We start from the raw sequence: 13,787 nt of genomic DNA, 5'->3' as shown, positions 1-13,787 counted from the left end.
AAATCAGAGGAAGGGTTTAGTCATCACAACACCTTAATACTATCATGAAACTATGATAAAGTGTTCATTTTAATACGCGGTGAAGAATTATCTGCTGCCAGTCACTGCCTGAACATCGCCAGAGAAGGAGTTTGCTCCTTTGTGATGCTTTGCCCGCGGCAGCAGCAGCTTATATGTGCGAAGGTCGTATTTTGAATCAACCCCCGACCCTTTTACTTGCTAAATTGACCAAGTTGTATGGAAGAAAAGCCGATCCATGTGCATTAAACAGCTTTTGAATCAATTATCCAATTACATTTACATTTCCCCAAAAAGATGGATCTACACATTACAGAGCTTTAATTTCTAATCCTTTCCTGCCATTTGGATGTGAATGCCCTCAAATTAATGCTGAGAGGCTGCACTTTGAGCCCACATTCATTACATAACTGCTACTTAAATGTGCTTTGGTTAACAGCTAAAATGAAAGGAATTATGTCAGTGCCCAAACATATCTGGACTCAAGCAGCATGCTGTCTGATAAAACAAAACAGTTCACAGCGAGACTTTGCTTTAAAACAAGCTAACAAAACCAGGAACAAACAGCTCATTTACTGCAGAGCTCCGATTTCCCTTATTTATTACAATAAAAATGTGAACATTTTAGCACCACCTGCTCTTAATCAGACAAAACTACGATTCGATACTAGTCACACAATGTGGTCATATCTCCAATCAGACATGGAGACAACATATTACACATTAATCTTCACATCTGCACACATTAGAATAGAAACATGACTGCTATGTTTATGCCAGTATAATGAATCAGTTACAGTTGAAGTCTAGCTAAAACCCCAATCGGCCATAATATTATGATTTTAATAACATTACACCTACTTGGTACTGAGTAGGTCCTCCTCATGCCTCCAGAAAAACTCTGACCAGTTCCAGAACGTAGACGGAGAACATCTGAGGATGTCCTGCAGCGTCTGCTACCAGGATGATACCAATAGAGCCTTTTTGCTCTGTGGGTTTGCAGGGTGGGGTCTTTGTGGATTGGACATGTTTCCCACAGATCTCAGCAGATGGTATCCGGTGAGTTTAGAAGCTGGTTGAACGCTCTTTGTAGTTTTTTTTAGTTGTGTGTGTGCTGTTGCTGCTGTATATGTTGCCTTGCCCCGGTATTCATCCGTGTGAATGCTAGGATGCAACTGTATCAGAATATACTGCACTCTGAGACCGCTAAAATCCTAAAGAGGCTGTTCTTGTTTATATGTTCTTATGTATAAAATGAGTCAGAAACGGTGACTGAAATGCCACCAGTTCAGACCATTTAGCCGTGCAGCAGTCACTGATTTTCTAAACATCTCATAAATTTCACACAAACAAGGTCTATGTTTTCATTTCAGCTATATTTACATGTAGAAGGACTGAGAATGGGAACTCGTGAGCAGTTCATATTAATGCAGTCAGACGGCAGCTGCTGAACAGGGCAGACAGGTGAAGGTCTGCCACTAGCAGGGCTGATCTGGCATCCCTTGCCAATGCAAAGAAGCCTCAGTTTATCCAACACGTTGCTACATTCAACACTAGTTACTTTTCAAAAATTGTGCGTTGAGCGAGAGGTGAAATACACACACTAACACAATTGGTTTTTAAGGGGAAACAGACTGTATCAGAGTGTATTGATCCCTTCTATACAGTGAGCGGCATTAGTTTTATTAAAGTATGCTCAAACCCAATGCGAGGTGAAATTTCCACGTTTAATTTTTTTCCCCTTTTTTCCACATTTAATTTTTTAGCAGTACAGCTACACCTTAGTTTTCAGAAGGATGCCAAGTATGTTCATATTTCTAAAAGTAAATCCGTTCAAGAAAAAGACCAGTTACAAACCATCCAACTCTAAAGATTTTCCCCATGGGCTTTACAGTTTATACAGCATGTGGTACCCTCTATACTCAGGCCCCTTGATTCAGGAAAAACTTCCCAAACAACAAGCTGGCGTGGAGAAAGAAACAAACACACAGAACAAGGCAAGGACAACATGCACACAAGGTGGAGGAAGGCGGGAGCAGAGAATAAATGCCCCGGAGGACAGAGAGGCAGAACCAAAACGTCTGGGAGGAGGAACTGATAGCCAGGCCAGAGACAGAGAGAAGTCCCAGGGTGGAAGATTGATCCTGCACAGTGAAAAGAGAGAAGATGGAGGAGAAAATAGGGAGAAACAGACACAGCAGCTGTGGAAGCTTCTGCGCTTGCATCTAAATGAGGAGAGAGATGGCGGCGATGGTGGAAAAAGTGAAAGGCTACATGTTTCGGCCACCGTTGTGTCACTGCTCTGTGTGTTGCATGCAGCAGTATGTTGAAACAATTGAAAAGAGTCGAGCCTGTTAAAGCCAGAAGGGAAAGCAGACCTGTAACTGTGACAGCCTCAACAATGAATATGAGTTCAGACCTTTCACTGTCATTAAAGACCAAACCAGAACCTTTGTGAAACATCTAATCCAAAATCATTGTTGCATGAAATATCACATGACCCTAAAAGTTACTTAGAATGTTGAAATACTTCATTTCTCAAAGTTATACCAACATGGAAACCTCGGCAGACAAAGTGATGGGTGTGAGACAGTCTGTTTTCCTCCGGCAATGCACTCTGTCTTCCTGTCTCCTGGCTTTAAATATTGATGCTACATTGACATACTGCTTACTGAATGAAGGAGGGGCTGTTACACAGAAATATGAGGACTGCTCATATTTCAGGATGAGAAGCAGGATGATGAAATGAATTAAAGTTGTGAATTTTGAAAGGCTGTTCTAAACTAAATGATGAATTCAGATTTTCTCTTTTCACCAAAGTATCCTGATCAATCTGTGTGATTATGATTCTATTCAGGTAGTTCAATTCCATTTTCTTCACAAAGCTTTTTTTAGGGGCTTTGAGGTTTCCCGCATTTGATTTACTTGCATTGTTTGGATTCTGATTAGTAGCTTTGCGAAGCATATTTTCTTTTATCTCTGTAAATAAAGCCTGGATTAAATTCTGTTCTTCGTGTCCCCAAACGCACTTCTGAATATTTTTCTTATTTCAAAACACAAGCGCATGTAAAGCAAGGCTTCCAGTCCACATCCCAGAGTCGCCTAACACAATTACTCCAATATTGATTGAGATGTTTAGTTGGGACAAATCAATACCGGCTGTATCCTGTTACTGTAGCTGGAGAAGTGAAACGGTGTGATCTTTCTCTTTCAGGGGAACCGTGGAGGCACGCTTTGTTTACGTCTTTGTTTTGGGCATCCTCTTCACGGGCACCAAGGACCTCCTGCGGTCCCAAATCATCACAGCAGATGCCACGCTGAAGAGCAGGGGATTATGGGAGATTTACAGCGGCTTGGTTTTGTTGGTTTCACTCTTGTTTCGTGCCCACAACCTGCCCGTCCTCTGCTGCTGCCTCTTGATCCAGACACTTATGGCTCAGTTTATCTGGAAGAAACTCCACTATGATGCAGCTCAGACCACCATCATGCACTACTGGTTTGGTCAAGCCTTCTTTTACTTTCAGGTAAGCAACAACAGTGTGGTAAAAGTTTTGTGGGTTTTTTTAAAGTCCAGTGCTTGGAATGGGGCGATATCTAGATGAATGCTGTTGATTAGAACCAACTGAAAACAAATAATTTCTTCTAAACATGAACGTGGCATTTTCTCACAGGTCTAAAGACTATTGCTACTTCCCAGTACTTCCTGTGTTGGAAGGGAACTCTAACTGGAGGATTCAGGCGGCCTGCAGTGAAGCAGTAGATAAAAGATGAGATTCTGCTGAATAATCAGAAGCTGGTTTCTCCAGAAGAATCTCAGATAGTATAGATCCTATGCAGGCTGAGCATGTGCGTCTCAGTGCCACTCCAGAGTTATCGCATCAAACTGGCCCCAAATTAGATAAACGGTTATAAATGGCCAGTCTGAAGAAGGGTGACTGGTAGTCCATTTTAATTGGAGGGAGGCTTTACATTTTTTTGCTTTTGCAGGTTCACAAGAACTGTTCTATCCTCTGGAATCAGTGAGGAATAAATCCACAGACTTTTTCTGTTTTATTTGTTTCACTGAATTTGAATCTGGTGACATTTTACAGTCGTATTTGCACCGTTTACCATTTAAAAAGAAAATAAGCATGTCGTGAGACTTCTATCTGGGAACGGATTTTAGTAGAGTACACTGTAGTTTCTGTCCTTGCATGTGATACGTAATGCAACGATCTCACTAATGAGGCTTTAAAATCTCACACAAGATGGGCTCATGCGCTGCTTTAAGCTCCTGAAGGCTGTTAAAGAAAATGATCAACATTCCATGATCCATCTGCACGGCTCTTCTTTTTGCTCTCGACTCACAGAGACAATCGCTTGTTACTTTGTCGGTAGTTTGGTAGTTTTTCTTCTGTCTGTGATTCCAGACCTGACACCACCTCATAAAACACATTTAATTTTCATTACTTTACTGATTAATGTCTCAGTTTCACGCAGCTAAAAATCCCCACGCCAGGAAGGTGCTCATTCAGTTTTTTTTATTAAAATGCAGATATGACCAAATATGTTTGTTTTTTTAAGTAGCTTCATGTTCAGAAATTTTTTTTTAAAAAGTAAGAGAAAAGTGATGGAAACACTAAGTCATGAGGAAAAGATGGAAACACCATGTAATCTGCATTTCTAACTGAAATACCTGCACAAGTCTAGATATGCAAATGAGTCTACATGTGAAAGAAAGTAATGACCTGACTGACTGTCAGGAAACACAGCCTGAGCTGTAAGTAGAAACAGTGGAAAGAATTATCAAGCTCCTCTTAGAGGGTAATTCACCTCAAAGCAGGGCAGAAGATGTTAGTTGTTCCCAGTCAGCTGTCCCTACTATTTGGAGCAATTACAAACAAAAAGGAAACATCCGGGTCGACCGAGGAAGACGTCAAACCGTCAGATCAGAACACTCAAAGCAATAAGTCTGAAAATAGAAAATGTACAACAAAAGAAATGAAAGACAAATGAGCAGAAAGAATGTCCAACATGGAAATGGGATTGATCTCCAGAAAAACTGAAGGTAAACCATCACTAACACCTAAACAGAAGAAAAGTGAGGAGAAGCTGTCATGGACAGTGGACAGGAGGATGAAGAGATGTTCAGAGACAAATCGCCTGTTGGCACTGGACAAGAGATGATGCCGGTTCCTCTGTTTGGTGCAGGTCCATTTAAACGCATGAAGATGACTGTCCGAGGAACGCCAGCAGATTGATGATATGGGCTTGATAACTAACTGACTGACTTGTTTGGGTTGACGGTCCCATCATTTCTTTCCTCAGTGAAGTGATTCCCGTGCACGTTTTTTTTCCTCCACTTCATCTGAGGAAAAGAATTATCTAGATTTCAACACTTCAATTGATTGATTGATTTTTTTCCTCAGGTAGGTTTTTATGGTGGTTCCATCAGTTGATTGACAGAACCAAATGTACGCAAAAGAAGGTGCAGGAGCAATGTTTTCCCTTTGTACAGACTTTCTTGCTCTGGTTTATACGTGTGCAGGTTCTGACACACATTAAGTAGTTTGTGAGCTCAGGCATCCTTTTCAGATGACACACAAATGAGAAAACAAAATCCAGGTGATATGTGGCCACCTGGTTTGATGTATTTAAAATGAAAAAAGGTGCATAACATCACAAATTCTTTTGAGAGAAACTGTCTTCTGTCCCTGTTTGTCTCTTCAGAGCAACTCGCACGACCTTTCCTTAAAACTGCAGCTGACCTCTCCACATCCACTGAAATTAAACTAGTTCACAATTTGTTTTGTAGTAAATCTATAACATGATTACTTCAGTTTGAAACAATTGTCAAGCCTGCGCTAGTTTGTGCTGTTGCCTGGGGGGACAGATGTGTGTGCAGCTGTGCGCTTCCCTTACACAAAAAAAGGAAGTTTAAGGACACAAATTGCATCACTCTTGCCCTGCAGCGCCACAGAGACCAGCTTGACTGGCTCTTTCCAGTGGATGTGTTATGGTGTTGCAAGTCATGAATCTACCTGGAAGACAGCTGCGTTACCTTCCTTTTAATTTAACCCCCACCTGCAGGAGATATTTGCTCGGCAGCTGTGCGTTGTTGTTCACAGAAATCTCTGCGTCGCTAAAAATTTATTAACTTCCATCACCCTCGGGTCATTAATGTTGTGATGGGCTCGGGAATTGACCGCCACCAGACAATTTTCTGTCTAGGCGTCCAGGCGTGTAATTACAGACCTATGAGTAATAACCTTCTCGAGCAGCTGTAACCACAATAGATATATGAAGGCGCAACATGTGGGACTAAAGTCTTCTACTTTGGAACAAAACATAGTGTCATGTGGAATGATCTAAGTTATGCTCAGTTAAAATCTAATCACCGAGTTCAGTGGCGCTTAATCCCAGTTCATCTGAACTGGGATTCTTTAATGGATTCTGGGATAATGGTTGTCTTTTCGCCGCTGTGTTTTTAGAAGTTTCATTGTAGTTTTTGTCCCTTGTTTTCAAAGTGCTCTTGTTTCCTGGCAACCAAACACTCAAGAACATGGGAGTTATTGGACATATTCCAGGTAACCTCAAAGTGAAAACCTATCCGGCGATGAATCAAACTTCTGACCGGAGAATGTTTGGCTCTCTGCATCCAACAGTTTGGATCAATGGGAGTGGATGAAGCGCTAGACCTGTCAGATTTGTTTCTGGACTCATCACCATCTTAAAGCACCATCTCAGATAGCAAGGAGGTGTTTATTATTGTCAAATGAGCACGCTTCTACAAATGTTACCACATGAGCGGAGTCAAACTTTGGATGTACACCTCAAAGGGTTGGAATCGACCAGCCCCACTGTCTGTCAGCTCTTATGGGGTTCGTTTTTTTCTGCTGTTTTCTTTCCAAAGGTTATAATGTTTGTTGTTGGTTCAGACTGACATTTGAAACATCTCAGAAGGATTTCAGCAAGAAATCAAGCAGAAAAAATCCCCCTGCTCAGCCTCCAACCTCCTGACTGATATTTGCCGTGTTTGTTTTAAATGGAACCAGCTGTTAGCGTTTTCTTCCTCGCTGATCAGAGACGCGTGCGCTGACGCAGAAGAAACCGTCACTGGATGTGTTGCCGCTCACGGGCTGTCACCGCATTCACTTTCAGCAAGAAAGCTTTGTTTGACCTCTGCTGAGTGGGCTTAAATGGGATGGAGCCAACATGCAACAGCCTCATGAACAGATTTTAAATGTGATTATCACTTGTCATGAGCAATGAGACTGAATTTGTTCAGTAGACAAAAATGAACTTAATAAAATAAATAAATAAAATAAATTAATAAACATTAACTCTTGTAAATAAGCCATTTTGGTGTAACTTTAGTGGGGTTTTTTGTCTTTTTGATTTCCCTGTGTGAACATTTTAACATTACTTCAGGCATATTTGACATACTTGAAAGTTTTTTGGTTTTTTTTGGTCAAATAAACATATTCTTGCCGCCACATGCACAAATGCACGGTGAGCTCGAGTGGCAGAATATCAGGTGTGTGGGCTCCTCTGGTCGGAGACTGAAGACACAAACAGCTGGGCTGCTGGGAAGTCAGCGCAACCTCGAAGAAATGATCATTGTCTATATTTTGTAGTTATGTGTTCTGCCTTCGCTATTCTAAAAAATGTTTGTGTGCTTGCAGGGCAACTCGAATAACATAGCAACCATTGACATTTCAGTCGGCTTCGTTGGACTGGAAAGCTACGTTGAAGCCCCTGCCATCTTCTTAACAGCACTCAGCACTTATGCAGGCCCCCTGCTTTGGGCATGTCATCTTGTCTGCTACCTAAGCTCAGAGAGAGACAGGTAAGTCTCAGTTTAGCCATTTCTTTAGTACTTTTAACATAAATGTTACACTTAGATTTGCATCCCCTTTGACAGTTTGTCAACACTTTTTAAGCATCCAGGAGTCTTTCAGCTCTTGTTTTGGAGATTCTCACCCAAAAGTCTTGTGGTTCTGTAAGATTGTTCACCCATTTCACCCACTGCATTTCATGCAGTGCTGTTTGAGATTTATTCACATATATTCAGGTCCGGGTACTGAAAGTCATGGCAAAGCCTTTGCCGTGTGTGGATTCTGGGGTATGTTTGTGGGTTTTTACATGATCCATTCTGTAGTGAAACGTTCCCTGTGACCCAAAGAATAACTGACAGCTGTATAATTGTTTTCAAGAAACTCTGACTTGTTTTTAAAATGCATAAAACAAGCCCAGATACTGATTTGCAAACTTCCGACAAGAGATTTTGTGGTAAGGAACCAGGAAAAGATTTTCTTCTGATGACCGTTGGATCAAGGTCCACTTCAGAGCTTAATGTTCCGGAAGGTCTTCTGCAGTCAGGCAGGAGTTTTTATTGTCCTTTCTTTTAATGCTGCAAGCACTTCTCTCTGAAGGTTTTATCGGTCTTTCGGACCTCAACCTGACCTCTACCACATCTGTTAAGTCTATATTTTAATCAGACTATGAACTGAGAAAACAACCACTTGACTGTGCTTTGCTGTATTTATATAGCTTCCTCGTGCTTTGTGGTCATCAATTATTTTCATTTTCAGAGTGTCAGGAAGCTTCTTAATGGCTGCTGATTTCTGGGATAAAGTTGGAATAGTCAGAGAATTTCTAAAGCTTTGAAATGTGCTTGGTCTTTATGAACAATCATGAACAAGACTTTGTCTTATGAGGCCAGTTAAGGTCTGAGACCGCAGTAGAAGTAATCTGGGAGCTCAAAATCCTTGGACACCCCAAACTTATGAATGGTTATCCTTTTTTTTTTGCCTTCTTTTCACTCCAAAGTTTGTAAAAAATGTCTAAGTTAGTGTTTAATCTTTATCTCTGTGCCTTTTATTTATTTATTTTTGCATCTTCCTCTCACAGTAAGAGGAGTTTCATCTGAGGTGCCCAAACCTTTGCTTGCCACATTTGTATGAGGGAGGAAAATCAAAAGCCAAACAGGATAACAAATCCTATTGACTCCGACCTCCTCTTCTTTATGAAAATAATTAGTAAGCTGCTTCTAAATGGGAATCAGTTGTAAGAGCGTGTGTGAAAAGTTTGGTTTTTGGAAATACAAAAGCTGAAAAAGTAGCAAAGTAATAGTATTTTGCAATAGTTTGCTGGAAAAAATGTCTTCACTTTCACTTTGCTTATATTGACTGTGCAAGTGCAGACATTCCCCCTCATCTTTATTACATTTACTTCATGAGTGCTGCTTGTTGTTTTTGTACTTGTGCAGGCCGAATCCTCTCTGTGGGTGAGACGGTGTGGGTGCACCTGAACATTAAGTTCATTTGTTTTTCTCGTGATAACATGGAGAGTTGCCTGCAGCGTTTCAAAGATGAATGTAAACAGCGAGAGACCTCAGCTGGAGAGGGGTCAGTAGCTCGATTGCAGTATGTGTGCGAAAGCAGCCAATAAGCAGCGCTTCCCCTCAGCGTGTCGCCGCTGCGCAGCGCTGAGTGATGAGGTCTGTGGCTGGGAAACACCTGCCCTGCTGCCACAGCCAGAGCTAGAAAGCTCGGTTACCGTGGAGAGCAATACTCTGTGTAAAAGGAGTTGGCTTATAGGGAGACTTTGTTTTTTCTTATTTTCAGTGGGGTTTTGTGAAGTACATATGCATAGCTGGTGTTTTACCTGCTTAAAGGGGAACTCCGGTATTTTTAAACCTAGACCATATTTCTGGCATGAAATACGTTTATCTACTCACTGAGAACAGTTTGGCGAAAGTCAGCGTCCATCTGAAGCTATTTAGATAACTTGCGATCGGCGTATAGCCATATAATGGAGTGAACGGGGCAGGGATGATGCAGCCTCTAAATAAGGCATTATCTGTCTTTATTTCACCAATACTTTAAGAAGAATGAATGAACGAACTTGTACTATAGCTCTGTTAGCACATAGCTACTGTTATGTGGCTACCTGCAGCTACAGCAGAGCTAACGGAGGGATTTCTACACAGGCACTCTCCTGGGACCACTTCATCCACACGCCCCCCTGGAGCACAGTTTATTTACTCCTTGCTAACGTCACACGGAGTTTGCTACTGCTAGTTTTGTGCAACATGGCAGGATATTTATCAGATTTTGACAATGTGAACGATGACTTTGAGTAAGATGGACGTTCTTACCGGAGTGAATGAGCTGTGCTGCAGCCATGCTGTATGAAATATGGTCTAGGTTTAAAAATACCGGAGTTCCCCTTTAAAGTATTTTCTGTATCAGACAGTTGGGAATTTCTACACATCGTGCGGTTGATAAAAAGTGGGGACAATTGTATCTCTTGCTCGAACCAGCAGCCTTGTGATTTACTGAAGAGAAATGTTTTAGCGCAAAGTTTCCACAGAAGATCGACTACAGAGGGTGAATATACCCGGACAGGATCTAAAGTCTGAATAATCTTTGCAACTCTGAAATTCAGCACTCCGTGATTGAAAAATTCCTCCCATCTCAGAAATGTTGTGTTTTTGGCAGTGGCAGAAAATATCAAATTAAAATGAACAAATACAGAAATGCCTCATTTTACTGAACAGTTGTCGATCCCGGATGAATGCACGAACTTGCATAATCTCTGAAGAGAGGAGTTTGGGACTTTAAACAGTCAAGACAGCAATGACATGAAAATAATTCAGAAACTGGTATAAAAACAACATTTCAAAAGTTGAAAAAGAGATCTTACTGTTTTTTTATCATGGTGCCCTCAGAGAGCACTACATTAAAAAAACAGGCTCGGCTCTGAAGTTGGAATCACTGCATGGGCGCGGGAACACTTCTGAAAGCCATTGTCAGTCAACACAGTTAATCGCTTCGGTTATTAGTAGTTATTTCGGCATGTATGGTGCACTGAGCGTACCGTCCCTGTCTGCGGCTCAGCTGCCGCACGTACTGCCAATAGCTAAATCCATGTTTCTCAAAAAAAGCTATGGGGGATGTTGGGTTTTATTTTTTATTTTTTGTTTTGTTTTGTTTACTTATGTGGTCCTCAAGATAAGAGAAAATGAGTCAAATGAAAGCTTTTAACCAAATTTCAGGATGTGTCTTATCAATTTAAACAACCAAAATCAATCTATATAAAAATAGGGCTTCTTATAAGCCTAATATTTTTTTTAAAGTTCTATATGTTCCCATGGCCCAGTTGGTGGTAAGTTGCTCAGTTTGATGGCAAACTAACCATCAAGCTAAATCTAAATCAAATTTTGTTTGATTAACTAAGAAAAGTTCATTTGTTTCTTTTAAAAACTAATCTGTAATTTTTGTTTAAAAAATATTACTATTTCTTTTCTTAAAGATAGCTGAACATAAAACCTAACAAAAAGACGCCATGAAAGTTGTAGAAAAAGAATTGAAAACTGCTGTCCAAATGAACATTGGCATTTTATAGCCTACATTGAATGCAAAACCTGTCCTATTTTCACTTTATGCAACTTGAAACAAACCAATAGCTGCAGATTAACGACCACTGCAAATAACTTTTCAACTTTTTCTTCATCCAAGATGGCAGGGAAATAAACACTCCCTCCTTGCAGTTTCTGCAGCCTCATACCTGGCTCAGTTTGCCCCACAGCATTTGGCTCACTTTGCCCTACAGCTGATACTCTGAAGAAGAGCTGAAAAAACTAGCTAGTTTACCAAGTCAGGCAAATATTTAGCTAAATGATTTGCATCATTTTATACTCTGACAAATGACCAACATGGCAATATATTTTTTGTCCTCGATAATTTGGCATCAATGCAGCAGCCATTACATCTGGTACGTTAAAACTTTAAGCCAAAACTGTTTTTTAAAGAAAAAAAGGCTTTTTCTTTGTACAGTCTGGCAGATTTGATGGATGCCATGACAATAAAAGTGCACGGTTGCCAAGATACACAGGGTGGGCCAATTTATCCACTGGCTCATCTTACCCCTCCTTCCCTTTTTACAAATTACAAATTGATTGACTTATATCCATTTTACTCAGCATCTTTGGAAACATGGCTGTAAAAGCAGCTAAAGTAATCCAATAAGAAAATAACTCCTGAGACGTGTTGGGTTTTTATTGCTTTCAAGTAGTAGATAGAAATCCACTTTAGAATATGTGCATTTTAAAGATTCAGTTTGATCGATGAAAACAGGTAGTTTTTTGCCTTTAGGATGACATCATCATTGAACCGCCAACAAACGGCACATAATGGGAGGTGATGGTGGTTGTACCCCCTGAGCAGTCCGGTCACTTGATGTTATTTGGGCCTCACATCAGTTTGCGGGGGCTGTGATGAACTCTTCTGCCACTGCGGTGTCCACTGCAGCGGTTTGACTCGGATCCTTCCTCCAGCTGATGTCACATTAGATCCAGCTTGTAAAGATCGCATGCTGCATTTCAGTGCAGGGCTGCGCCCGTCTCTCCTTGTTCTCGGATATTACTCGTAACAGGGAACTCTCCACAGAAACCCCATCTGTAAAATGCACTCAGAGTTACTGTGATGAGTGAAACTAAAATAGCCTCCTTTCATTTAGAATTCACTGTGCGGCGTCAGCAGCTTGACCACAAAGGAAAGTACTGAAAACGAGCTTTGATCAATAGCTGCTCTGCAGGTCTCCCTCGACGCGATCAAACTGTATCACTTTTTAAACAGATTTTTCTCGTTTTATTCCACTAGATCTTCAAACCCAGCCAGTCAGGGAGATATGGCTTTAAATTCATCATTAAAACTAGTCTGTTACTCTAACTTTGCATATGTAAGCTACACCAGGCTAAAGCTTTATTGAGCTTCGTTTTCATCTGTCACATTTCTAAAGCTTGAAATTAGAGACGTTTGTCACACGCCTTCCTATGAAAGAATAAGTCGCTTGCCGGATTTTTTCGAAACTGACATATCACTGTGAAAGATTCCCAAAGAGATACTAAAACATTCATGATTTGGTATATCTTTGAGGTGGCACACAGAAGTAAGCTTCAGCTGTTTTAAAAAGAGCAACTCGGTGGATGCAGCAGGTAGAAGAGCTTAAAGGTTGCATTGATTGCTGTGATTCTGCCTTTCTTTTGTTGTTTTATAAGCTCGGTCTCATTATTACTCCTGCTGTCTGTTATCTCAGTGACAATGACATTGCGTTATACTCGCCAACCGAGTTTCTCTTTGTCTGGGGGCATTTGGGACTATTTCACAGCTATATAAAGGAGTCTGTTACAGCAGCACAAACAACTACTTTGAAAGTGTCTAAAATGTTATCTACCCTCGATGGTTGTAATTCATCAGTTATTGGCCTAACAGAGGCTTCAAATATCAACAGTTTTCAACTGTATTTTGGATTAAACGAATACGTCTTGACATTTTAACAATTTAAGAGCTAATTTGCCTTTTAAAAGCATTCTAAAATGTGAGCAGTGTGTGAAAGCATCCTTAAAGCTGAGGGTTTTCTGGAAGAGTTCACTGAAACCTTTATTTCCCAGCCTTTATTCCACATCTTCATACATGTGGACAGTTAAGCCAGTTAAGACAACAGGAGTGCACCCTCAGCTGCCTGCAGCAGTGGAAGAGAAGGCTGCTGTCAAGTCAGCCACAGCTTAGGAAGAGAACACGTTTTTTTTTTTTTTTTAATTTCAAGGTGAAAAGAAGGTAATAAGGAAGACTAGAAAATATTCTCATGTGACACGGGGACGTTCTCGGGCATTTCTGCATGCTTGTTTACAGACACATCACGCATCACATCAGGTTCAGGGTTGCGCAGCGCAGCATCGAATCGAGTGAAACACACCCATCAAGACTCACACTGCCACTGCA

The 13,787-nt window shown here is 40.9% G+C and overlaps 1 protein-coding gene across 3 annotated transcripts in view; it reads left to right on the top strand.

The window, feature by feature from the left end:
* The window catches only part of pigg (phosphatidylinositol glycan anchor biosynthesis class G (EMM blood group)), a 154,951-nt gene that overhangs the window by 50,859 nt on the left and 90,305 nt on the right, over positions 1 to 13,787 (top strand). For all 3 annotated transcript variants that reach the window (XR_011917826.1, XM_072396189.1, XM_072396188.1), the window contains 2 exons: positions 3,233 to 3,542; positions 7,683 to 7,846. Coding sequence is in view for 2 of the 3 variants with exons in the window: in XM_072396189.1 (XP_072252290.1) it covers positions 3,233 to 3,542; positions 7,683 to 7,846 (474 nt within the window). In the remaining variant the exon portion in view is untranslated. The remainder of the gene's footprint in view (positions 1 to 3,232; positions 3,543 to 7,682; positions 7,847 to 13,787) is intronic.

The sequence above is a fragment of the Leuresthes tenuis genome, unplaced genomic scaffold (genome assembly GCF_036924035.1).
Source record: "Leuresthes tenuis unplaced genomic scaffold, fLeuTen1.0.hap1 SCAF_11, whole genome shotgun sequence".
In the NCBI taxonomy this organism is placed as follows: Eukaryota; Metazoa; Chordata; class Actinopteri; order Atheriniformes; family Atherinopsidae; genus Leuresthes; species Leuresthes tenuis.
This window is presented reverse-complemented; position numbering and strand designations above follow the sequence as displayed.